Source organism: Pieris rapae, chromosome 23 (assembly GCF_905147795.1).
Source record: "Pieris rapae chromosome 23, ilPieRapa1.1, whole genome shotgun sequence".
NCBI lineage: Eukaryota > Metazoa > Arthropoda > Insecta > Lepidoptera > Pieridae > Pieris > Pieris rapae.
In genome coordinates, this window is record NC_059531.1 from 1,754,986 (window position 1) to 1,782,457 (window position 27,472).

At 34.6% G+C, this 27,472-nt stretch overlaps 3 protein-coding genes across 4 annotated transcripts; 2 read left to right on the forward strand and 1 right to left on the reverse strand.

Moving 5' to 3' along the window:
• Positions 1-192: 192 nt before the first annotated feature.
• LOC110999432 (cryptochrome-1) lies at positions 193-14,220 on the reverse strand. The gene is made up of 10 exons (XM_045633510.1): positions 13,809-14,220; positions 8,699-8,932; positions 7,836-8,087; positions 6,881-7,065; positions 5,958-6,129; positions 4,476-4,701; positions 4,007-4,147; positions 2,292-2,443; positions 1,905-2,107; positions 193-1,005 (listed from the first exon to the last, which is right to left on the reverse strand). Exons 2-10 carry the CDS (start codon positions 8,911-8,913, stop codon positions 452-454), a joined length of 2,100 nt encoding a protein of 699 aa, XP_045489466.1. The 5' UTR covers positions 8,914-8,932; positions 13,809-14,220; the 3' UTR covers positions 193-451.
• Positions 14,221-14,789: 569 nt separating this feature from the next.
• On the forward strand, positions 14,790-19,400 carry LOC110999439 (60S ribosomal protein L8). The gene is made up of 6 exons (XM_022268481.2): positions 14,790-14,891; positions 15,035-15,193; positions 15,270-15,426; positions 15,690-15,893; positions 16,244-16,402; positions 19,256-19,400. The coding sequence occupies exons 2-6, from the start codon at positions 15,056-15,058 to the stop codon at positions 19,369-19,371; spliced, it is 774 nt and encodes a 257-aa protein (XP_022124173.1). The 5' UTR covers positions 14,790-14,891; positions 15,035-15,055; the 3' UTR covers positions 19,372-19,400.
• A 3,722-nt stretch (positions 19,401-23,122) lies between these two features.
• Positions 23,123-26,325, forward strand: LOC110999438 (opsin-1). Of its 2 annotated transcripts, none has more exons than XM_022268480.2 (9): positions 23,123-23,249; positions 23,383-23,544; positions 23,616-23,736; positions 23,809-23,926; positions 24,393-24,606; positions 24,679-24,826; positions 24,897-25,007; positions 25,156-25,322; positions 25,769-26,325. In XM_022268480.2, the coding sequence occupies exons 2-9, from the start codon at positions 23,405-23,407 to the stop codon at positions 25,896-25,898; spliced, it is 1,149 nt and encodes a 382-aa protein (XP_022124172.2). In that variant the 5' UTR covers positions 23,123-23,249; positions 23,383-23,404; the 3' UTR covers positions 25,899-26,325. The 2 variants fall into 2 exon arrangements, with proteins under 2 accessions (XP_022124172.2, XP_022124171.2); XM_022268479.2 differs by having other exon boundaries at positions 23,144-23,281.
• Positions 26,326-27,472: the final 1,147 nt, after the last annotated feature.

Genomic DNA, 27,472 nt, shown 5'->3' on the forward strand with positions numbered 1-27,472 from the left:
TTGAGCCGTTCAATCGCGAACGACACTTAAATACATATTAGTGAATAACACAGGTCTATAAATCTGCGGTTGAAAGAGTTTCTTGAGTAATTTATGGTGTCCTAATTTTATAATTTGTTGTTTCATTAAGTGCCATTGGACCAGTAATTTAATAAATTTGTAAAACTAATAATTAAAATCATTCAAAAATTATCCTTTTTTTATTCAGGTTTTACATAATAAATTGCACAAAGTTCTTTTCGAAATATATTACAATATTAATAATTGTTTAAAACTGATAAATTTCTATGGAATTTGACAGTTTTCATAACTCTAGTTTTAATCTCTCAAAATTCAATGATATTTGACAGATAACACCAGTTTCAAAATTGCCATTTGTCAATAAACATGACAGTTTATAAACTCCAACTATCAACTGACATTTGACAGTTCCGCACAGAATCGACGGTTCTCAATTTTTGTTTGACTCAGCACTATCCTCGGGTAAACCAAGAACCTGTCTATTACTATTGATAACCATTTGATGTATTTTTCCATTATCATCGTCCATATCTCCTTGCTTTAAATCATATTCATCTATATAATTCCCTTCCATATTGTTCATAGCATTGTACTTCTCTGTATCCGTAGGATCATATTCCTTTTCTTTTTTGAAGTCATTTTCTATTTTTTCTTTGTAAGCTATATTCAGTTCACCGTTCATAACAAAATGTTCCTTGGGTCGGCTTAGGGGCTGTTGGTATATTTTTGTTGACTTTTGTTGTTGCACTAACACAACTTGCTTGAATAGAGACTTCGAGTTATCCGATATGGGACGAATATAACTAGTTGGACGGATGAATATGTCATCCTTCTCCCGCTGTGCGTTCGGAGGGTTGGAGTTCTGCCCTTCAGGGGTGGTATTGCACAGGAAATTTGACTGATTGATACTGGCGATTATTGATGTGGGACTCGGAGATGACTGCATAACATTCGGACGTTGAACGATTTGAGGATTCAGAACCCCTATAAAGAAAATTAACATTTCAATAGTACATATTTTATTTAATTTTTTAAACATCTCGGCAAACGGCCAAGAGACTCATTTTGATTACCGGTCTTTTATGAATTGAAACGCTCTTTTCTTAGGCCCGTCATTGTCAAATATGTCTAACGTTAAAAATCGTTTGACAATTCTAAAAACTAGATTTAGTTACTACAGAATTTAAGATTTACAAAATGGATAAGTTTTACTTACAGTTTTAGTAAAATTCATAATTAAAATCATAAGATATAGTGCAGAGGTTGTTTCAGACTAAGCTATGACTACTTTAAATCAAATACGTTTTTGACACAGGCTAGATAAATTGAAGCTGGCGGCCATCTTGGAATTACAATGAACTTTATCTCAAATTCCTGACAGGTCAATTCAATTACCTAATCATGAAATTGTTGGTTTACAAGAAATTAAAAATATTATATTTTAATATATTATTATTTAAATCATAATTCCCATATTTCATAAAATTGTATTTATATTTTGTACGGCAATTAATTACTTTAAATAGGTAGTATAAAAATTTTGGATTATTGGATTTAATTGGTCTAGATTATTTGGCCTCGAAGCTCAATATAAACTGTATAGGCTGACAGTTTCGGGATTTGCACTATCGACGTTGTCTAATGTAAGACCTAAACTGAGGATAATTAATCTTCACGTATCCCTTAAACCAAAAAAATCCTCATCGTTATTATTTATTTTGAAACTAAGAGCGTATATTTCTTAAAAAGTCGGTAACGCACTCGCACGCCTACTGGCATAGAGTGTCCACTGTCCATGTCACCTAACATCAGAGGAGCCTTCTATTTCTATAAAAAATACATATTCAGACAATTGCGGTTCTGATTAATCCAAGTGATCTCACCTTGAGGTTTAAACTTCGCCAGCTGTGCATACACCTGTTTGATCCTCTCAATATTGACCTGCGAGGCCTTGGAATGATCAACTATGGGCATGGGGTAATCCCTCCCTACGACGCACTTCGCCGCCTTCTGGACGCTAGATGGCGCCATCCATGGCTCGTGTATGTATCGTGTCGGCATATTTTTTAACGCGGGAATATATTTCCTGTAATATCGTTATAATTAATTATTGTTTCTGGAGGTCCTGCGTTCGACAGCCACAAGAAGTACTGACCAACAGTGTTATTTTTTTTTGGGTGAACTTCTAAACGGCTGGACCGAATTTGATGAAGTTGTGTTCGAGTGTAATTAAAATAGTTAACAATATGATTTTTGTATGTGGTTAGTACCTTATAAAATCTCCATTCGGATCAGTTTTTCGTCCGAATCGAACCGGACAGGAGCAGTGGAAGAATTGTTGGAAGAACGATGAACAGGACAACCACATCCACATGCCAGCATTGACTGACCAGTCCGCATCCAAAAGTAATTCGTCAAAGACCTATGACAATTTTATTAAATTATTTCAAATGTCTAAGTGACGTAGTTAATATTAAACCACATCTTGCATCATTCTCGAAACGTCGTTGCGAGAACAACAACTATATTTTACTCTATCAGCTACGATATGACCTGTAAAAGAGAAATACTAGTGGAATTCAAATACATCTTACTCTATCGACTATAATATGTGTAAAAGAGAAAGACTAGTCCGATTTAACTACATCCTACTCTATCGACTATAACATGTGTAAAAGAGAAAGACTAGTCCGATTTAACTACATCCTACTCTATCGACTATAACATGTATAAAAGAGAAAGACTGGTCCGATTTAACTACATCCTACTCTATCGACTATAACATGTATAAAAGAGAAAGACTGGTCCGATTTAACTACATCCTACTCTATCGACTATAACATGTATAAAAGAGAAAGACTGGTCCGATTTAACTACATCCTACTCTATCGACTATAACATGTATAAAAGAGAAAGACTGGTCCGATTTAACTACATCCTACTCTATCGACTATAACATGTGTAAAAGAGAAAGACTGGTCCGATTTAACTACATCCTACTCTATCGACTATAACATGTGTAAAAGAGAAAGACTAGTCCGATTTAACTACATCCTACTCTATCGACTATAACATGTGTAAAAGAGAAAGACTAGTCCGATTTAACTACATCCTACTCTATCGACTATAACATGTATAAAAGAGAAAGACTGGTCCGATTTAACTACATCCTACTCTATCGACTATAACATGTGTAAAAGAGAAAGACTAGTCCGATTTAACTACATCCTACTCTATCGACTATAACATGTATAAAAGAGAAAGACTGGTCCGATTTAACTACATCCTACTCTATCGACTATAACATGTGTAAAAGAGAAAGACTAGTCCGATTTAACTACATCCTACTCTATCGACTATAACATGTATAAAAGAGAAAGACTGGTCCGATTTAACTACATCCTACTCTATCGACTATAACATGTGTAAAAGAGAAAGACTGGTCCGATTTAACTACATCCTACTCTATCGACTATAACATGTGTAAAAGAGAAAGACTAGTCCGATTTAACTACATCCTACTCTATCGACTATAACATGTATAAAAGAGAAAGACTGGTCCGATTTAACTACATCCTACTCTATCGACTATAACATGTGTAAAAGAGAAAGACTGGTCCGATTTAACTACATCCTACTCTATCGACTATAACATGTGTAAAAGAGAAAGACTAGTCCGATTTAACTACATCCTACTCTATCGACTATAACATGTATAAAAGAGAAAGACTGGTCCGATTTAACTACATCCTACTCTATCGACTATAACATGTGTAAAAGAGAAAACCCATTGGAATTCAATTATATCTTACTCTATCGACTATGATAAGTGTAGAAGAGAAAAGTGATACATCGGTAATGTGAAGAATAAAACTATAAAACAGCATAGATTTCGCGTGTTATAAATTCGGCAGCGCCATCTCTTGACAAAAAAACAACCTAATATACTGACATAATTCTGAACCATTAAAAAATTTAGACTTGCCTTCATTCCTTCCTCCCATGAAATCCAAAGATCACCACGAGTGAGAAAACACGCCACGGCATGTCTTGCCAAATGATGGATCCAGCCTTCCTCCCTCAACTGTATCATTATCGCATCAATCCACGGAAACCCTGTTTGACCCTACAAATCAATAATTCTTCAATAACATGAAACAGCTAAAAGTCCCACGACTAAAGCATAAATTGATTGAAAAGGCCATAGCATAAATTTGGCCAAAAGTACAAAGAATAAATTAAACGTAATGTCCAACGCATAAATTAAGCGAAAAGTCCATAGCATAAATTTTATCCAAAAGTACAAAACATAAATTGAACGTAAGGTCCAACGCATAAATCAAGCGAAAAGTCCATACCATACATAAATGCGCACATATAAAGTCCATTGGTGCACAGCCGGGAATCGATTATAATCATAAAGAACAGAAAATTAATATAAATAAAATCCTTACATTGGCCCATTTAGCCAGTGCTTCCTGGTTTTTTTCCCACGGTATCTGTACGCAAATTGGATTTCCAACCATTCTATCAAAATTAGGGTTGCGCGTTGCGGCGCAATAGAAAAACTCCCTCCACAGTATTTGTCCATGCAAAGACAGCGGAGGTCTGACCCTTTTAATCCTCTCATACAAATCGGTAAGTTGGTAATAAAAGAGACGCGTTGATAGACAACCGAATCTAGAAAAAAATAAATTTAAATTAGGTGTTGCCGTTTTATCGATAATAAAAATTAATAAATAAAAAACACACAATTCTTTTTTTTAATTTATAAAAAAAATCTATGTTTATAATTATAGATCTGTGGTATGGAAATATTTTGGTCTGTATATATGTTTAATAATAGTCTGTGGTTGATAATTCTTCGTAGTTGATTCAATAATACAAAATGTTGTTAATTTGAAAGTAAATTATATTTCCAAAAACTGCACTCCAAGGATTTATTATTGATTCTATATAATATTATATATATTTTGTACTATGTGGGCTCAAACCTTAATTATATATCTGTGGTATGAAAAACATTTTGGTATATATAAATGTTTTATAATCGATGGTAAAAAATAAATCAGTCTAACTGTATTGTACTAAGTATTATTTATATTAATTATAGCATAGAGATTGCGTTTTAAAAAGTTGAAAGAGTAATTTAGTTACAACTATTTAACCAAATGAAAAATAAAGTTTTATTAACCGTAATCTACATAAAATATGGCTTTCAAAAGCGTTGAGGATAATTAATAATCTACAATCAAAAATATAAATTTTTACACGTGAGTCACGTGCTATAAAACAGTCACAGAGTAAAAATAAATCGCCTAGTAAGTACTTTCTCGGTGGGACTTGACATCTGCTGATAGATGTCTACGTCAGAGCGACACATACGACGCCATCTTAGCAATCGTTTTGGCGCGATTAAATAATAATTAAAGTCAAGCCAATAACATAATGCATTTTATATCCTGTCAAATTCTACACCTACCAAAATACAAAACAGTGAATCGTAATGGAGTCTTTATTGTGTTAAGATTTTTATACTAAACCTATCCTATTGCCTTCATAAATCATTATGTAATATTAATTATTAGTATTGAATTATGTGAGAGATTGTTATAATGATATTTCAACATTAAAAATGCATTACAAATGTATTTTATTACGAGTAACAAATATCGCAAAAAAAAAAGAAACTCGCAATATAGGTGTGTTAGACCAATTCAAAAAGGCAGTAAAGATACATGTCAGTGTGAACATAGTAGACTGAAATTGAGACGGCTAATGGTGACGTGTATCTCGCTTATATTAATATTAAGTTTCTTTTTCTGTAATGAGAAATAAAGTTCTTTAAACATTAGATTTAAATAATTAAATAATAATTAAATTCCTTGATACCTGTCAATAGCACGAAACAAATTCCCTATTATCAAGTGAAGTACCTCAAATACGGTGACAGACCAGTCTGACTCGCCAACAAGGATTGTGGGGTCATTTTGGGTCTCCCAAATGAGGCGACCCACGCCTTCCTCTCCAAATGTCTCTCTAAACGCGCCAAAGCCTCGGTCTCACCACCAATCCAGACTGGCGCCTTCAGACCATCGGTTTCAAAACCTGGAAGAGATTTCTTTAAATCCAGTGCCACTACAATCAAGTAAAAGCCTGTCTGTTCTGTTTCATATCCGTATGACAATCTAATAGACAAGCTATTCCCAACTACTTTTTGGGACTAAGGCAAGATGGTTTTCTCACGATGTTTTCTATCACCATTCGTTTGCAGCTAATGAAAAGGTAAGCGCTAATGGAAAATATTTTAAACCTATACTCAGATTTTTCATTCCGTAGAATTCTGACATTTCAAAAGTGTTGCTACTAAAAAAATCTCCACTGAAAAAGGGACAAATTTGACCCATTGGTGGGCAATATAAAATAAAATGCTACCTGTTTTTTATTACCAACAAAAAGGTAGATCTAAATATTTACTTACTCCAGTGGCATAATACAAAAATAACAAATATTTCAAAATGTTTTATCTAATTATGTACTGTATTTAATTCTTTGGCTGGCATCACTGCCTACAATTATAGGTTTAGTGAACCTGTCTAAAAAAAATCTTTACTTGTATGTATTATATGTAACCATTTTTAATGGGGAGCACCGCACTTAATAAAATGGATACAATCACTAACAAATAAAATGTATGTATAGACTGAAAGAAGAAACTAGAAGTCGAAAGACGTCATATCAACATGACAGCTGTCAGAATTCTACGGAATTAAAAATCAGAGTATAATTCATTGAATAAAGTGGGACATCTCTAAGGGAAGTAGGCTTTGGTACGTTTTAGTTATAAATCAAGACATACCAAGCTCCTCCAGCGTTGGAACTCCAAAGCGCTCATCATGATCAGCCGATAGCGGTGTTGTAGCGCCATTTATGGATTCCAGGGTTATGGCGGTTTCTGAAGGCGGCGGGGCGGGCATACTCGCTATCAGCGCTTGAAATTGGTGATATGTGAGTGGAGCCTTGCCACCATTCCTTTCAATGATGCTGCAAAATCGAAACTGTAGTTTTGAAGTCGCCTATTTAATAGATAATTAAACTCAGTTAGGCACAGCCATGTTGTGATAGGGCTCCACCATAGTTAATTCTATTCTTACAAGATACATTATTTATTTGGTATACTTGCTTTGGCTTCACATTGCGAAAAGGAAAAACTTAACATTATATACGTAACGAATTGGGGGGGGGGGGGGAACAGTTTCTATGCGAGGATTGAATTATGCGTTATTGTTAATATTATTTTGGATTTTCCGATACTTTACTAATTGCTTCACATTACACCACATAAATGGCAATTTTTAAGTTTAATGAGTCACTGTGTGGTAACGAAACGTTTTACTATTGGGTACAGAAAAACGTTAAATAGGGGGGAGTCAAGTATTTTCCAAAAATAACGTGATAAACGCTCTCTAATAAAAGTATGTTACCCCATCTTATTACTTATGCCATACAATGCGCAAAGGCGATGAGAACTTGGAGAAACTGATCGTGGTTGGTAACACAGAAGACAAAAGATCACGTGGCCGTTCACCAACCAGATGGACCGATCAAGTTAAAGAATCATCGTCTTCCAAGCTATACAGTGTGATAAGGGAAGCGCTGGATACAGGTGGTCCGCTCTAGATGCTTCGTTGCTGACCACGACGTTCAGACATGAGCTGCCGACTAAAGAGAGAGATTACTAATGCCTAGGAAAAAACAATAGTAGAAACTGGACAAATTGCCAAGCAATTTCCTAGAAATGTCACCAAACTAACCTGTCAAGTTTGTACAGGGTATGAGACGCCCGCGACAGCACATTTATCCCGACTTCCCGGCACTTCGTTGTTATATTATGGTCCCGCACCCGGCCATATGGCTCCGGGTCCTCCTCGAACGTCAACGAGGTGGTGCCCCATTCTTGAAATAATTTCGGCAATGCATCCGCCGGCTGACCGCGTACCACGAACAATCGGGAATTCAATTTCCTCAAACTATTGTCCAAATCACCGAGGCATTGTAGGAGGAATCTGCAATTGTAACTGCATTTACAATGAGTCCTTATACTTGTAGTATTATGTCTCTTGTATATATTATTATATACATGTGTTGTCTTTTTTGTGAAGTCATTTTTGGTTTGGGTAACACTGCTTAGATTAAATTCAATCCATCAAATCTATCCTCACCAAATCACACAATCAAAATTACAAGTTACAAATAATTTTAAATCAAATCAAATGATTTATTCCAATAAAACATAAAATGGCACTTTTGAACGTTGAAAAAAAAAATAAAGATGATTCTAGTTGCCCAAAAAGGTAGTTTCGTGTGGAGAAGAATGGGCAAGAAAGCTTTACCCGTGGCCAATCACCTTTGCCTATGATCATGAAACAGATACATAAATCTGAGGCCGAGATCTAAAAAGGGTTGTAGCGCCACTAAATAATTTCTATTATTATCTTCTTGTAGGTAATTTTCTAAACGCACGTTTTTATGGCATGGATTTCCTCACAATTTTCCTCGAAACACGCCCTCATTGGAACGATCAGACGTTCGGCCACGTGACTCTACAATTATCTACTGCTCTTTATAGAGTTTTGTTAGTCTATGGTCAAATATCCAAAGTAATAAAAAAACTTACCTCCATTTATTAATACCGACATTTGACGAACTCGCGAACCAAGGGTCAATGATGAAGACACAGCGAAAGGTCGACGCATCGATGAGGCCCTCCCTTAACGCCGGATTGTCGTGAAGTCGGAGACCCTTTCTGAACCAATGTACCATATGTTTGTTTGTCTTTGGTGTCAGTGAAGCATCTGGCGACGCTGGCAGCGCCTCTGCAGCAGTTGACATCACTACGTTACCGACATTCCTATGAAGAGAATTCATTATATTTTTTTGTTCTACACAAATATACTCCTCCAAAACCGATCTTATGAAATTTATTTCAGAAAAACACACATTATCTTAACAGCCTATGCTAATACGAAAATGTGGAGAAACATTTAATTAAATATAATAATGTACATAAAAATTAGACACATAATATACACAATATCGCTACTGTGAATTCACTCTGCGAACACACAAATATTTCGATAGTATCGGAGACAGCATTCAGTAGGCGCAACGTCCTGGATAATGGGGATCTGTGAAACAGATTGGTTCTTGCCTTTGGTATCGCAAATAACCTAGGCCTTCGCCGTCGCACATATCTCATAGGTACTAAGAAGCCCAGTTTCTGGAGTACACTCGGGTTACACACTATCCCCTTATACACTATTAGTTATGCATATTCAGTAAGTCTGAAAATCGGTTTACAATCATTCAAACCCCTAAGTGATAGGGATGTCCACACCATAATTTTTATTGTTATTTTTTACACAATTTTTTTAGTTCTACACAAATATACTCCTCCAAAACCGATCTTATGAAATTTATTTCAGAAAAACACACATTATCTTAACAGCCTATGCTAATACGAAAATGTGGAGAAACATTTAATTAAATATAATAATGTACATAAAAATTAGACACATAATATACACAATATCGCTACTGTGAATTCACTCTGCGAACACACAAATATTTCGATAGTATCGGAGACAGCATTCAGTAGGCGCAACGTCCTGGATAATGGGGATCTGTGAAACAGATTGGTTCTTGCCTTTGGTATCGCAAATAACCTAGGCCTTCGCCGTCGCACATATCTCATAGGTACTAAGAAGCCCAGTTTCTGGAGTACACTCGGGTTACACACTATCCCCTTATACACTATTAGTTATGCATATTCAGTAAGTCTGAAAATCGGTTTACAATCATTCAAACCCCTAAGTGATAGGGATGTCCACACCATAATTTTTATTGTTATTTTTTACACAATTTTTTTAGTTTTTAATTCTGTATGATATACAAAACAACATAAAACCCTTAATTTTCATCTACCCTCTACAATTTTTTTTACTTGGGGATCTACCCTCTACAATCAATCAACCCCAATCTTTTTGTTAGTTTAGAACTTATAATTTCAGGTCTCAGATTTATATCGAGAAAAATCACAGAAAATTGGGTAGCTCTCTGCATAGAAAATGTTCCATGTTGGTATGTACTAAAAATGGCATTAAGGAGAAACTAAGTTCGCTGGGGCAGCTAGTAGAATAAAAATCGTCAAATTTTTTGACATCGTTTACGACTAGGATATTTAATAATAATACAAACTAAGTCGTAACAAATAGGTGTCGTAAAAATATTCATATATAGCTGTCGCCACACTTGAAGAGCCTGTCTAATTAAGTATTTCTTTATATTATTGTAAATCGTAAATAAAATGCGTACGTAATTTTACGTAATACTTATATATATTACAATGTTTATTTTTTATAATTTAATTGATTTGTTTTAATTCTTTTATACATTTATATTCATCGTGTATGTTACATTTCCCTTGTATCATATAGTAACGGAAAAAATATTGTATTTATAAAAAACAATTCTTTCGTGAAAGTGTTTGGGAAACCTCAAAAACTGCAGGGAATTTATTACGTTTTCCCCAATACCTAGAATAATTCAGGAGGGTCGCTATATTTTTACACGAATGCCAGTAAAAGGGCGGGCTATATATATACTGGTCACGAGGACAAGTTCGATTTAAGTACTTTCGCGTGGACTACAATGCGGATTGTCAGCAACGGCGTAACCATCATTATAAGTTATTTCATCAATATTACTACCAAGTATTGTATGTGGGTAACACTGAAAATGTTTAGAACTGGCCAGTTAGAAACATTGCTTACTTTTTTAAATTTCAATTTAAGAATTTCGATATTGCATTCATTTGTCATTTGTTATTGTGAATTGGCGCCAAATCTACAACTCTTGTTACACGTAAAAAAATTCAGTCAATGTTTTATTATGACTTTCGTTGTGGCCTTACTCAACAACAAATATAATATGACTGCGATTAGCATTTCTAAAGGAAGCCTCTAATAATAAAATAATGAGCTTCGTGCCACTATTTACAATTGGTTTAACGAGTTTAAGCGTGGACGTAGAAATCTCAATGAAAATGAGGGATGTCTTTTAACTACTCAAGATAATATAATTGCCGTGCGACGCATGATAGAGGAAGATAAGAGAGTGACCAATCAGTAGATACAGGAACGGTATGAGTCAAGTTCACAAAAGAATACATGATTTTTATTATTATTAATTATACCAGCATACATTCATTCCACTTGAAAAAATCTACTGAATTTTACTTTATAATAGTCGAAATAGTAGATAAGGTTAGTAGCATAAACGTGCGACTCTCATCTCTGAGGTCGTAGGTTCGATCCCCGGCTGTGCACTAAAATAGACTTTACATGTTCTTTAACATTCGGTTGAACGGCGATGGATTACATCGTAAAGAAACCTGCATTAGGCCCACGTGTGTCAGGCACAAGATGCTAGGAGGCTGATCACTAAAATGTAAAATCCGGCTGCAGGATTAGTGCGCTCATCGGTTATCAGCTAAAAACCAAATTTTTATGTATATTTACCATCAGGAGAATGTATATCTACCAAGTTGTCTAGCAAAATTTGGCCGCTAGTATTTTTAGTGAAATTATTTTGAATTGATTTTGGTAAAACATTTCGTTCACTTGTTATTTAAACAAATCGTCTACATGACGGCAATTTACATAAAGATTTAAAAAAATCACTGGTGCCGTTGATCACCTGGCCGCACTTTTTTGCAGCCAGGTGTAAACGAGTATGATTTCGATACATTTATACTGTCGTATATATAACGTACCTACATTTATTTATTAATTATATATTGAAAGCTAATTTTTCTGAAGATGATAAATATTTTAAGTACAGTGAAAGAGAGATTTTTACTGTATTTGTGTTTTACTAAATAACTGATGAGCGCACTAATCCTGCCTGACTAATACTTGCCTATTATATAGACAAAACAGATACAGAACTCTGAGGCCCACAGCTAAAAAAGGTTGTAGCGGCACTGTTTTATATTCACTTATTTATAATTTGTAATTTACTTTTCTATAAATATAGGCCGTACTGACCTTAGACCTTTAAATCAATTACGAAATAAATAAATCACAAAAAGGTTTCATATAAAAACTAAACTTCGCAAGAGTGAAACTTCCAGGGTGTCACGTTAAGCTAACGTTGGTTGTTTTGTTTTATATCCACGTGCGTTGTTCAGCGCATGCGTAGGATAGATTTGTATTAACTACCAAAGGCCTGGTGCCTTCAATCTGCGACTGTATTGTTCTGGATTCTGGATCCGCGAGCGTCACAGAATCCTGATCATCAAGTTGCAAAAAAAAAACAAAAAAAAAAATGATCACGAAACAGACAGGAGATTTTTTTCCTAAAAAAAATTTTTTTCCTGATATAACCTGAAATCCTAAATGTTTTTGACATACATAAGTGTCATTTAGCTCTCAATACCGACTCTGAATGTTCAATATCACATCTAAGATAAAATAATATCTAACCTTCAAACCTATGTACATCAAAATATTTCTTTATTAGAATTAACTAGCAGAATTAACAGCTGGTTGCTAAGGAGCATCTCCAATATTTTTGAAATTAAGTTCCTCTTTCATTGATACATTTTAGATAAAAAACCATCAAAGCTGGATCGTCAGAGATTTTTAGGTGTCCAATTCTTCTTCCGTTAATGAATGTTTTTTATAATAATATTACTTTAAAAATTAATATAGCCAATTTTGCATGTGGTCTCATAGCATTAAAATGGTGATTAAATCTTTAAACTAGGAATTTTATTTTTAGCAAACACACAATACTTTAAAACTACAACTCCTTCCTTTATGACAAAAAAATACTAAAATCAATGCCAATAGATTGGCTTGCAATTCAGGTATTTTTATACATTGTTAAAACACATCAATTTTATGGCTATAACAGCATAATTACCACTTAAGAGAATCATACATTGTAATGAAACATGAGTTCAGGAACTTTCTATTACCATTAATGCAAAATATGTAATACAAAAGTATGAAAAACTGAAACTATGTATTATGCAATTTTCTAAACATCTATATACATAAATACATGCAACAAACGTTTTACGTTCATACATATTTCTCTGCTGAATTTTCGATATTATTTTTGTATGGTAACGGTGTATGTATTGAGGTGTAGCTTTGACATAAATATTATACCTTTAGTTCAATAAATGAAAGAAAGAAAAATATTTTACTTTTCATATTGTAAGTACAGACAAAACATAGTTTACCTGTTAAGACAGATACTAACATAAACATAGATAAGAATAATAATAACTAAATTCAACCATTATTAGGCCGGCTTAATTTGTGGATATTGATTAAGCATTATTCAGTGACCAAATTTTGTTCTAAGTTTATTATATCATACTCAAATTGGTTAAAAATAGAAAAAGATAAATAATCAAAAATTACTCTCTTTGTTCATGGTTATACTTACTAAAAAAATATTCATATGAAGTTTTCAATTAATTTAATTGTTTTTTTTAATTAGTAAGTCATAGTTCAAGTTTTTTTACCTTCATGTGTCATTCAATTTATTCTAGAATGTTCAATGCCACTACTAGAATCTAAAACCTAATACTGAGTAATAAAATATGTTTTCAATAGTCAACAATATAAGAAAATGCTTTGTTATTGTTTGTATAGATAGTCCGCATTACGCTAATTAAAATAGAGACGTTTTTAGAATATACAATAACTTACCTTTATCTATAAATATGTTTTATTGGCAATTGGTAGCAGTTAAACAGAACGTAAACAAACACCCTCGGAAAAAACAAAATTCATTTTTCGATTAGATTTCCTTCAACTGTAGTTTATTGTAACTGTGACACAAACTTCAATGTTCACTCGCTATATTAAGACCACAATCACAATATTTATAAAACATCTAATTCCAGAGACATGATAATTTAACAACACTACGTCCTACCACTAAGAAATGTGTTGAGATTTAAATACGCTATTTTATTACAGCTTCACATAATTTTAATCTTAGACTTCGACTGACAAACGTGAAATTGTTAAATATACACTAATGAGGGTTTTATTTAGAATTATCAAGAAATTCAAACTGCAAACAATATCATTCAGATTTCAGAAATCTGTCAAAACTAATCTGTGAGTCCTCAGTCCACGCCGCTTGCAACGTGACCCGATAATTAAAAGAAAGGTATATAAAGGTACTTACATACGAGCCTCACACTGTAGTCGTGTGGTACTCAACTCACAAACGAGTACGATTTATGTCATAGAATTATAGTACCAATAATTTTTAGGATCTTACAATTGGCTCTAATTTGGCTCATAGCTCAAATGTTGGTTAATATAACTGTTACGATTTTTTTTTATTGAATGAAAAACTGCTTATAATAAAAAAATAGTATGATAAAAAAATGCCTTTTCAGATTATCTTTTATATTTGATTCCGCTGGTAAGTACTTTAACTGTTATCAAAATATTATTAACATACATAAATACGAATTACTTTGATGGGCGTGTAGATTTAATGTAGCTTATTTCGATAACACTGAAAAAAAAACAAATCAGTTATTCTTTATATGTTAAGGTAAGAATTAAAACAAAGTGTAATTGGTATTAGATCCAATTGCAAATCGACAGCACTACCGTGGATGATGTGAAAGACCCTAATTGTTTTATATGCAGTCTGTTGAGTAGACCATAGATGTCAAAAGAAATATCTTCAATGAATGTCATCTAATAATGTACATCTGACGTTTGACATTTGTCATAGTGATTCTTTCAAAAGTTTCCCTCACGGAGAGTGTACGTAAATTTCTTAAAATTTAATAATCCATATAAATCAATGTGAAATAGCGTAAATTATTTTGTTATATTGTACAAATAAGCGCAGTTTTTCGTGCGCTACTTGATGAAAAGTGTAGTTTCTAACCAGTGCATTTTTTCAGTGAGGGCGACAAACCGTAACAATGGGTCGTGTGATTCGTGCTCAACGTAAAGGTGCCGGTTCAGTTTTCGTATCGCACACCAAGAAAAGGAAAGGAGCTCCCAAACTCCGATCCTTAGACTATGCAGAACGTCATGGATATATCAAGGGTGTTGTGAAGGTAATTAAATGAAAAATTACAATTTTCTGTTTATTCTACCACTACCACGTGAGTAACTTATCATCAAATATTTCAGGATATTATCCACGATCCTGGTCGTGGTGCACCTTTAGCAGTTGTTCATTTCCGTGACCCTTACAAGTTTAAGACACGTAAGGAGCTCTTCATTGCTCCAGAAGGTCTTTACACTGGACAATTTGTTTACTGTGGAAAGAAGGCTACACTTGAAGTCGGTATGTCTTATATGTTTCATTTATTTATTACTGTTGTATGAAGATATAGTATGTCAACTGAACATAACCTCTTAATACAAAGAATACTGTTTAGTTTAATTATTATTATTCCTTTCATATTTAATAATACCTACTCAATATGATGTTTTTACTTACCTACTCTGAATTCAATGATTACACAGAGGCTCTTTCTGATGATACTATATAAAGTTTTAAATATTTATATTTGCTCAACAGGTTTCTAATTTAATTTGTAATTTTAGGCAATGTCATGCCAGTTGGCGCCATGCCTGAAGGTACCATTGTATGTAACCTTGAAGAGAAGATGGGTGACAGGGGTCGGCTTGCCCGTGCCTCTGGTAACTTTGCCACCGTAATTGGACACAATCCTGATGCCAAGCGTACCAGGGTAAAGCTACCATCAGGAGCTAAGAAAGTTTTACCATCTAGCAATAGAGGAATGGTTGGTAAGTGTAGATGTAACACCTTTATGTATGTGTAAATAACTAAATCTGCAAAATACATAGAAAGAACTAGCAGTCCCAAAAACACCATGATGAATGTGTGTTTATTTGTGAGATATTGAAGACATAAGTATAATTAAAATTTTAAATTTTTTGTCACACTTAACAAGTAACTGTAAAAATAACTTCATAATGTTTTTAAAAGCTTAACACCTTAAAACGTGATGACTACCTTACCTACCCTGAACACACTGGGTGTGAATGATTACACAGAGGCTCTTTCTGAAGCTAAATTATTTAATAAGTATTATATTTCAATTGAATTAAGATATTAATAATATAATAATTTTTAGGTATTGTTGCTGGCGGTGGTCGTATTGACAAGCCCATATTGAAGGCTGGACGTGCCTACCACAAGTACAAGGTTAAGCGTAACTGCTGGCCATATGTACGAGGTGTGTCCATGAACCCCGTTGAGCATCCTCACGGAGGTGGTAACCATCAACACATTGGTGAGTACAGTTTATTTATCCAAATAAAGGACAATTTAATAGTGTGTTATTTATTAACATTACTTCCTATTTGAAGAAATTGTTTTAAATATACAAGAGACTCAAAATTATTAAATAAAAAATGTATTGTATAAAATTGCAGAATTTGATATTAAAAATCTATAGATTAATATTTCATCTTTAGTCCAAACATTTCGATGAAGTTTTTCTTAATGTACAAGTAAATATTTGACATTTGACCCACTTTTTAAATCAACCAATAATTTGTAGTAAATTGCCATGCAAAAAAATATCCTTACTTAATTTGTGAAGACTTCTCAGCATTTGTTTTTAGAATAGTTCACTCTAGATTATTATAGTATTGGACAGATTACTCAAAGGATTATACAGTTTTAAACAATGGATTAACTTATAACTTAGACTAGTATATTAACTATACCAACATAAACCTACACTCAGTTCAGTTAATCTATAAACAAATACCAGATTACAAATATTCTAAGTTTTTACTGAATTTTTTATTTTGTTTTCCTGTAATTGTTTTAGTGTAAAGATCGGTAGAAATAGATTTTTTATCCAGGCAAAGATATTATTTCAAAGTAAATTACTTTTATTAAACTATTAGAAACACCTATAGCCCAGTCATATTAGGGCTTTCACCTCGGAATGAAAGATAATAAGCTGCAAATTGGTATGAACCTTTGTTTTGTCATTCTAAATGTTGTCTCAAAAGTCACCATCGTTATCGTGTCCGCGTCTCATGATATTCCAGGTCAAAGGTCACAAAAATCGGTTTTTCGCGAATATCTGGCTTCCTATCGGTTGAATGAGATTTGCATTTATTATAAAAGTTGTAGGCTATAAAATTCCCTACAACTTTTGTATAATCTTTTTTTTCATACGACCAACCGTTTTGAAGGTAGAGCGCGAAGTGCACATCGTACAGTCATATACGGCCTAATGCAATGTCAAGCGTGAGTTATGGTTATCAGTACGTTATAAAGTCAATTATTTACTTGGAAATTATAATTATTAAACAATGCCTATTATTTATGTACTAACTATTAATTATTTATATTTCATTAAAGTAAGTAACTTGATTATTTATATATAATTATTCATATTTAACTATTTAAGTATAAAATATTATTTATTCTGGATTATATATTTTAGTTTTATTTTAAGTTAAAATGATAGTAAGAGTATATATTTTACACATATTTTTATTTATTATTAAATACGGCATAATATACATTTATCAAAATGTGAGTTCAAATATCAAAAGTATCTTTGTTGATTTTAATTGTAATGAAATTGGAAATGGAAGCTAATTATCTTCTTCTTCTTCGTCTTCTTCTTCTTCTTGTCGCTCAAAAATGTTCGATTCATTGTCATTATCCTCATTATCTGTCATGTTCATCTCCAAACCTTCCAGAATATCGGGATCATATGTATTTTCTTCATCGGGATTACTTGGATACAGTGAAGCGTTGAGGCAAGCTCGTCCGTTGCACTGGCCGCAAGCTAAAGAACATTGTAGCGCTGATTTTCTGCATCCACAGCGGGGGAACCACAACCATTTTTGCAATTGCAAAATATTACGTTTAGTAGTTCGGCTGGTGCTGGAGGTAATAACGTTCGTATGGGCTCCAGGATTTCATTTTCAAGCATCCAGCCCCATTCTTGAGGTTCTAAGTCCTTCCCTAACCACGTTTGAATCTGGTAGTAGACACGTTTTATGTGTTGATGAGCTGCTACACTTGTTGGTGGAAGTGTTGACAGTTGTACAGGTTTATTTAGTTTTGTAAATTTGATGAATTGCGTGTAGCGGAAATGATCAATGTTGTCCTCAGATTTTGGAGCATTATATAATGCCAACAAGATGCGCACTCCATTTTCTAATAATGTTTGTTTTGGGCAGAATTAATAATATTTTATACTTAAATAGTTAAATATGAATAATTATATATAAATAATCAAGTTACTTACTTTAATTAAATATAAATAATTAATAGTTAGTACATAAATAATAGGCATTGTTTAATAATTATAATTTCCAAGTAAATAATTGACTTTATAACGTACTGATAACCATAACTCACGCTTGACATTGCATTAGGCCGTATATGACTGTACGATGTGCACTTCGCGCTCTACCTTCAAAACGGTTGGTCGTATGAAAAAAAAGATTATACAAAAGTTGTAGGGAATTTTATAGCCTACAACTTTTATAATAAATGCAAATCTCATTCAACCGATAGGAAGCCAGATATTCGCGAAAAACCGATTTTTGTGACCTTTGACCTGGAATATCATGAGACGCGGACACGATAACGATGGTGACTTTTGAGACAACATTTAGAATGACAAAACAAAGGTTCATACCAATTTTCAGCTTATTATCTTTCATTCCGAGGTTGACCCCTTTTCTTACCTAATATGACTGGGCTACTAGTACCAGTTTCTTTATGAAGGCATGACTGTCATAGTCTATGGAAATAACATTTTATTATTACATACAAATTTGTTGACTACAGTTTTTCTCTGTATTGTTATTAAATGTTTTGGAGTTGTTTTAAAAATATCAGTAAAATGTTCTTTTAAAGAAAAACACATTTTAAACAGATTGAAGTTATGTATTATTATTATTATTTAAACATAATTTTAAATTTAACCGACGTTTTGAGTTTACAGCGTGCGTGGTCACGGTGAAACTTAAAATTATGTTTAATAATACGTAACTTCAATCTCTTCAAAAGGTGTTATTCTTTAAATGTGTAAAAGTTATGTTAATAAAAGACAAAATGTTCTTTGCTTATTTTATTTTGCTGTTATATCATTTTTTTTCTTCAGGTAAGGCTTCTACGGTCAAGAGAGGAACATCAGCCGGTCGCAAGGTCGGTCTCATCGCTGCCCGCAGAACCGGAAGAATTCGTGGAGGCAAGACAGAAACCAAGAAGGAGGCGTAGGCGTATATATAATAAAAAGTTTTACAACACTGCACTTTTTATTTTTAATCCATGAAATTGTTATTTGAGTAAAAGTCAAGAGTAGCATAAAAGAAAAAGTTTTTCATGTCTAACTCCAGAACCCTTAATCCACAATCTCAGATTGAAAAGAATCTGAGATCAGACTGTGATAGTTGATCAATCTCCTGTCTTATATCAACCTATTGATTGGTTATTGGCACACATCAATATTTGGATTAAGATCTCTGATGGTTAAAAATGTATTGAGATAGGTCATTGGGTTTGGGCGTAAATCCCCAATTGGTCCAGAGATTCAATCTTTATTGGTCTTCTTAATATATATATATAATATATGTATAAGATTCACTATGAATAGGACTATATACTAATAGAACATATTTCAGGATCGAAAGTCTGGATCGATTACTGTTAAAAAATGTGGCCTAGCATCACTAGGTCTGACTTAGATTTGTGTATTTATCTGTTTCGATAACATTTGTTTTCTCTGTTAAGTGTCAGGCAAAGTAATAAGTTTTGGCCTGTCATCCGTTTTACGATTGGCCTATGGTCTATTAGTGTACAGCCCGAGTTCGACTATGAAACCTCTAATTTGAAGTCAACGCATAAGCCATCTGGCTTACAAGTTACAACACTCTGTCGACCTATTTAATTTAACTTTTTAAGCAAAATATTTAACAACATATTGTATGAGCATGATTTTAAGCGAAGCGATTTCCAAAATCGTAGTCACGGCCTAGACTCTAGAGTATAGCCAGAGCCCAGACGTATACGTCAGTAATGCACAGAAGTTACTTGGCACCTCGCCAAGTGTCATTTGTACGTGTATAATGAGAAAGGATTATCTTAAATCTAATCTTGACAAATACAAGTAGTTTTGTAGATATAAAAAGCAGACATTCGCTAAAGTACTTATATATTCATTGTTTTTATAATAAACGACAATGTATATTAATTAGAATTGGTTTTATCTGAGAAATTTCAATTAAGAAACAAATTCAATAGCGCCTTAAATAAGTTTCTTAGCAAAGTCGTTTAACGCAAATAAAATACAATTCCAAATGCTTTGAGCACTGCATTTTCATACGTTTATATCCTTTTTCTATATCTCTATCGTGAATATATTTTCATAAGTCAAGAGCATTAACATATAAGACTGGCTTAAAATATAACGAACGAGTTCGGACCAAGACACCGAATTCAACTCAATCGGTCAACGTTTCATCACCATAATGCTCCACTGAATGCTCTATCAGAACTGTTCCGCATTTTTATAAAATATCGTAAATTTATACGTTGCGCGCGCACACCGTCACAACAAGCCGACACGCTGAAGTTTGATAGGGTCAACTTTTTAGTGACCATAATAAAATTCAGGGTTTGAAGTGGTAACATATCATGCCCATGGACACCTGCAACTCCGGAGGCTATCAGGTCTGTTACCGACATTTCAGGAAATGGTATGCATATCCTGAATTATATGTCGCTAAGTCGATACGACTTGGGGAAAATACCTCTGCCAGCCACAGAGAAAAAATATTGAATCTATCATTCAAATTGGTATCGCTTTAACAGAGTAGCAGATCAGGCCACGGTTTTGAACATGCTGTAAAAACTGTGTAAATTTAGTATAAGACTAATTGCATTTCTGTAACTCTATGTATTCTAACACACAACTATACAGTATTTACATAATCTTAACCTAAATAGTGAAAATAATTATTATTAAAAATTGATGAAGAGAAAATTAAATTATGTTTATATTAAAAGTTTGGTCACTCTTTAAAACATATCAAATAGCTTTTTAATTATTTTAAAGTTAAAATCTTAAGATAGTATATTGACATAGTTGAACTATCATTTCATACAAAGTTCTATCCACATATGTATAAGGATCCGACCTATCACGGATAGCTAGTATCGACTGATGGCTATTACAATCCGTCGACTGGTTATTGACACACTTTATCAATATTTATATTAAGATGTCTATCTTAGATCGTCAAAAATGGATTGAGATAGGTTATTGGGTTCGGGCGTTAATGTAGGCAAGTTACTAATACAGATTATAAGTAATAGTTGAATTGTTTTACCAAACTTTTTAGAGGTCTTTTTTAAAAAAACATAACTTACACCTGCTTTGTATGACGGATGCCTATGAAAGACGCGAGCTAGTGTTACCTACTGAAATTCTCTGGTTACAGTAATCCAGTTAACAGGCATATTTTTTCTTTACCTACATAACTACTTATAAGTGTTTACACAAGGGTGCCTCAAGAAATACAGGGTTGAATTAAAACACATCTTATTATCATAGTATTTTTTTTATTAAATAAATTAATTAGTAAGTCGTAATTCAATATACGCGCGGACGCAATGCGTTAGTTATTATAGGGTTGTTTCAAGGATGGATTATGAATAAAGTGACCATTTATTCTTTAATTCAAACGGCATTGGTTTAATTTAGGTCAAATAATAAATAGTCAATAAAAAAATAGTTTTTTAAAATTATTTATTTAGTTGGGTTAAAACTTACGAATCACAAAATATAGCTACCTACAAAATCAACAAAATCGATGTTGGTGGAACGACAGAAAATAATGTTTCCAAGTTTATTCTGAATGAATTCGTGTGTATACGCACAATTAATTTGTCGCAGTCGCTTTGGGTACCCATTTTGCACAGGCATTAAACCGTTGAAGGTTTAAAAACACGCAGACTTATTTAAAGTAGATAACATCTCTCACTTATGTTTAGTACAAGATCAAACCATAATTGTCTTTATTTAAACATATCTTTTATTTATTTTTTAAACACAATATATACTATACATATAATATTATAAAGAGAAATATCTTTAATCGCATGTGCTGCAAAAACTATTGATGATAGAACAAAAAATGTTGCACAAAATTAAAGAACATATCAATATGCCATTGACTTATAAATTTAAATTGTAAATGTAAAATTAATTTGTTTTTTTGACGTTCATAAGTATACATGTTTACCTATATGAATAAAGATATTTTGAGTTTGAGTTTGTACAAATAAAAAAAAAGTCCAGACGTGCGAATTGGGCACGGGCCGCTAGTACATGCTAACCGCAATACCTAATTGTAGTAATTGCTATCAAGATTTTTCACTAATTTGCCTTTCATCAATTGGATGATGGCACGCTTTGGTATGGGATGCTATTTGTGTGTGTGAAACCTTCCTCAGACAAGTACAAAAACTGCCTGAAAGAAAAATATAGTTGAGCAGCAGACGAAACGGCTCAACCTTTCAATTTGTTCCATTTGGAGTAGAGACTCTGGAGCCGTGGCTTCAAGTGTACAGGCGATGATACACATGCATGTACAGAAGATAGCAACGATGGCGGAAGTCGTGAAGCGCATCACATCTTCCCCTTCTATTACCACTACTACATAGCGATCACGACCGCTCTGTCAAGAGTGTAGCGGATAAGGAGAAGATAGCGCCGGTGACCCCAGAACTAGTGTTTTCTTTGCTTAAAGAATAAGTATATTCAGCATTAAAACTTTGCCACAGGGACCAAACATTTTACAACGGTGTTAAGATTTCATTTATCATTATTACTATGTTGGTTTGATACCGAAAGTTCGGCCCTGTATCAAGAATAAGTAGATAATGTATTCAACGTCTTGGACTTAACTTATATCTAATTATGAATATTGATTTTCCTCGTGACACCGTGGGTAATCCTCTTTGTTTTCTTATAAAAGCTGAAGACGGTCTTGCAAACATCGAGTAGTCTCCGCAACACAACCTCAGCACCCGCCGGAGATTGGTTAAACTAAAGACTGGAGTAGTTCGTCAAGCGATTTTCTTCAGTATTTTTGGTAATACCAACTCGGGGTGAACCTCCCTTTTTGTGAGTCAAATTGGTAGCATTCACTGTACCTACAGGCAAACTGCTTTCTCAATATCTTCAAACCTTGTTGAACCTCATACTAAGAGATATTTTCCTTTCAGTTTTTAGCTTAGAAATTTAAAAATGGCAATCACCAACCTGGACCCAGCACCAGGCGTAGCGGCCATGCAGTCCTTCGGTATCCACGCCGAGGCATTCGGGTCAAACCAGACCGTCATAGACAAGGTTCTGCCTGAAATGATGCACCTGATTGACCCACACTGGTAATTGTGCTTACATTGAAATTGATTCATCTAAGCATCCACCGTCTCTCATAACCGATTTTGTTCTTCAGGTACCAGTTTCCACCACTGAACCCACTATGGCACGCTCTTCTCGGATTCACCATCAGTGTCTTGGCTTTCATCTCGATAACTGGCAACGGTATGGTGGTTTACATTTTCACGACGACAAAGGTACGACAAATTATTACAAATCCCATCTTTGTACTTTAAAGCAAATTTTTGACAATTGACTTCCGTTTCCAGTCACTCAAGACGCCTTCAAACCTGCTAGTTGTTAATTTGGCTTTCTCCGACTTCCTGATGATGGCTATGATGGCTCCGCCTCTGGTGGTCAACAGTTACAATGAAACATGGGTTTTTGGTAAGACGATTCTCTATTGTCCGACTAAATTTATTTTAATTAATCATTTATACATAATCTGAAATAGAAAAGAAGTTCATGTGGTGGAAACACAATTCGTATACAGTTTTTAGTCCATCAGAACAGATATAAATAATTAACTTATATACTAAGTGATATATACTATAACCAAACCGCTCAATTACGCATCAAACTTAAATGGCCAGCAACGCACTCGCGAGCCCTCTGGCATTGAGAGTGTCCATGGGCTCACTTAACATTAGGTGAGCCTCCTGCCCGTTTGTCCCCTATTCTATAAAAAAAAACGTCTCAAACCAATTGAAACATTGACGCTCCATAGATAGCCGACACAAGAAACCTATTCTAGATTGTCTAATGTTTTTTTCCATAAAGATATTTGGGTGATTGAAATTCGGTTTAAAATTTTCTACGCTCCAGACATTAATAATCCAACATTTGAATTCAGGTCCGACCGCATGCCAATTCTATGCCTGCTTCGGGTCACTATTTGGATGCGTCTCGATCTGGACTATGACAGCCATTGCCTTCGACCGTTACAATGTGATCGTCAAGGGTATCGCTGCAAAACCGATGACCATTAACAGTGCTTTACTGAGAATCCTTGGTGTATGGCTATTCTCTCTTGCATGGACTCTTGCGCCCATCTTTGGCTGGAGCCGGTGAGTTTTACTTTCGATTCACTCAGGTTTTATAAAAAAATACTTGGATTGTAATTCCTATATCGTATATAGATACGTCCCTGAGGGCAACATGACCGCTTGTGGAACTGACTACCTTAGCAAGGACTGGGCCAGCCGAAGCTACATCATTCTGTATGCTATCGCCTGCTACTTCCTGCCACTTTTCCTCATCGTCTACTCGTACTGGTTTATTGTACAGGTAATATTTCTCACCATATATATGATAGTTATGAAATCTTGAGTGGCATTCACGAGGGTTTCTTCTCCAGGCTGTTGCAGCACACGAGAGGGCCATGAGGGAACAGGCTAAGAAAATGAACGTTGCTTCTCTTAGATCTTCGGAACAGGCTAACACGAGCGCTGAGTGCAAATTGGCTAAGGTAATCCACATTTCTCCATACATTTCATCTATTTTTATCTGATCAATCACATTGTTCGAAAGTACGTTGCCGGCCTTTCAAAAAAGACAAAGAATTTAATGCTTGAGACAATAATTTGGTCATCTAAAACATCTTTATCACTACACAGGTTGCACTGATGACCATCTCTCTTTGGTTCATGGCATGGACCCCTTACCTGGTAATCAACTTCGCGGGAGTTTTCGAGACCTCACCAATCAGCCCACTCTCAACCATCTGGGGCTCCGTCTTTGCTAAAGCTAATGCCGTTTACAATCCAATTGTATATGGCATCAGGTAATTCTAATATACATAATATATAAATATATACCAAAACTATAGAACAATGATTTATGACCAGGGGTGTGGCAACCCGGTGCGGAAGTTAGTGGTGTCACCCAATCGAAAGTAAAAAGCAATAAATTTTATATTATAAAGGATCACTTATTAAAAGATCGCGGGAATGAGACGGGGAATCCCCCACGACGGCGTCAGGCTCTTTTGCGGGAATCCTCGAATTCTACATAGAGATGAGATATTGCTAGTGGAGGCATCCCTGAAAAATGATTATTTTATGATAGCGATTTAATTTTTGTTTGTACATTGTTCTTAATGTTGAGACCGGGTGGGCGTCACCCCAAAAAAGGTGACAAATTTTGTTACGCCAGTGTTTATGACTTCTGCAATAAGAGCGATGTCTCGGGAGTATTTGTATTGCTTAACAATGTATACATTTTTCTCAGCCACCCGAAATACCGCGCTGCTCTATACCAGAGGTTCCCAGCCCTGGCCTGCCAGCCATCACCAGCTGAGGAGACGGGTTCAGTGGCCTCTGCCGCAACCGCTTGCACCGAGGAGAAACCATCTGCTTAAATCGACGAACCTATTGCGACCACGGCTCGGAAACGACTCTGCCAACACGATTTTATTTTTATACGGCTGTACAAAGTTCTCGACTTGAACACAGAACAGGGGTTCAAAATATTCAGGTCATCATTTCATTTGAATGCCTCAAGTAGAATTTTTTTTGTTTCTCCTCCTAACTTGCATATTTCGGGGTCCACGTTTTGTGTTTGAGGTGAGACGTTGCACACTTTTGTTTCAACCTTCGCTTTTGGTCGGCGACATTTGAGAAAAATTACAAAAAAATGTTATACGACTTAAAAAGTGTCGCCAGACCACCCCCTTACCGCGAGACCGCTCCTATTAGACTCTAAAATGTGACGAACTTTCGATGAAAAACGCTTTGTAACTTGGACTAATAAATTATTTACATGCAACGTGGTTTATGACCACATTATTCAGTTGTTTCACTTACCCTATTAATTTTAAAATAAATATAAAAATATTTGGTGTATAAACACGCCAATGTTAAAAATATTTATTTATTTATTTATTTATTTTTTCCATTAAATTTTCCTATCTTTACAGTTAAAACTAATGCGATAGAAATCCATTATACTACCCACACCAACTAACCTACATACAAACATTAAAAAATTAAACTAAAATTCCTAAACCTTATAACTAACAATATAGCAAGCAACTCTTGTGAACTCAGCCAGCGTACAAACAAATAGGTCCACCTCAATGGAAATTTTGTTAATGATCTGTATTGCTCGCGTGAGTGGCGCTTTGCTAACCAAGTTGGAATGTGCGCGCGGTACATCCAAAAGCTTGGACGTAAGCCTCAGGTTTCTACTTGGTACCCGTAGACCCAGTCTCTCCATTATATCCGGATTATGCACCCGACCCGTAAGTATTTTAAATATATAAACGGTCACAGCTACCTCTCTTCTGAGGCGTAGCTGGTCATACCCCACCATACCCAGAACAAACAGGGTCGGGTACATAAGCGGATACAAGGGATACACTCCATACAGTCTCTTGTAGAGGTAGCGAGTGAATTTATTTTGTACTCGCTCTAACATGAGACTGTATTTAGCCTCATATGGGGCCCACACCATTGCGTTGCACTCCAAGTGACTTCTCACTAGCGCGTTGTATAAGATTTTGATCGCACCGATGTTTTCAAGGCCACAAGCTGTTCTTAATACGAACCCCAGATTTCTGTACGCCTTTTTGCATACCATCTCTACATGTCGCGCGAAACCAAGATTCGTATCAAAATAAACTCCCAAATCCTTGACCTCTGAGACTTGCGCCAAGGTTAGCCCACTAATGGTATAATTGTACCGAGTGATTAACCGTGCCCTTGAAAAAGATATCACTTTACATTTTGCCAAATTAAACTCCAATCTATTTCTCCTGCTCCAGTTAACCACTCGATCAATGTCTTCCTGCAGCCGAATGCAGTCATCTATACTCTCTATAGGCATGTACAGTTTGAGATCATCAGCGAAGAGCAAGCACTTTGCATTCTTGACAACTTTCGGTAGGTCATTCAGCATTATCAGAAATTCTAACGGTCCCAAATTGCTGCCTTG

What these genes read in the sequence shown, in the direction of transcription:
- LOC110999439 (XM_022268481.2), top strand. Translation starts at nt 15,056, where the DNA reads ATGGGTCGTGTGATTCGTGCTCAACGTAAAGGTGCCGGTTCAGTTTTC. An exon ending in GAAGGCTACACTTGAAGTCG is followed by an intron (nt 15,427 to 15,689) that starts GTATGTCTTATA and finishes TTGTAATTTTAG; the next exon opens with GCAATGTCATGCCAGTTGGC. An exon ending in TGGTAACCATCAACACATTG is followed by an intron (nt 16,403 to 19,255) that starts GTGAGTACAGTT and finishes TTTTTTCTTCAG; the next exon opens with GTAAGGCTTCTACGGTCAAG.
- LOC110999438 (XM_022268480.2), top strand. Translation starts at nt 23,405, where the DNA reads ATGGCAATCACCAACCTGGACCCAGCACCAGGCGTAGCGGCCATGCAG. An exon ending in ACATTTTCACGACGACAAAG is followed by an intron (nt 23,737 to 23,808) that starts GTACGACAAATT and finishes TTCCGTTTCCAG; the next exon opens with TCACTCAAGACGCCTTCAAA. An exon ending in CGTACTGGTTTATTGTACAG is followed by an intron (nt 24,827 to 24,896) that starts GTAATATTTCTC and finishes TTTCTTCTCCAG; the next exon opens with GCTGTTGCAGCACACGAGAG.
- LOC110999432 (XM_045633510.1), bottom strand. Translation starts at nt 8,913, where the DNA reads ATGTCAACTGCTGCAGAGGCGCTGCCAGCGTCGCCAGATGCTTCACTG. An exon ending in GTCGGTATTAATAAATGGAG is followed by an intron (nt 8,088 to 8,698) that starts GTAAGTTTTTTT and finishes TTACAATTGCAG; the next exon opens with ATTCCTCCTACAATGCCTCG. An exon ending in TCCAACGCTGGAGGAGCTTG is followed by an intron (nt 6,130 to 6,880) that starts GTATGTCTTGAT and finishes AATCTCTTCCAG; the next exon opens with GTTTTGAAACCGATGGTCTG.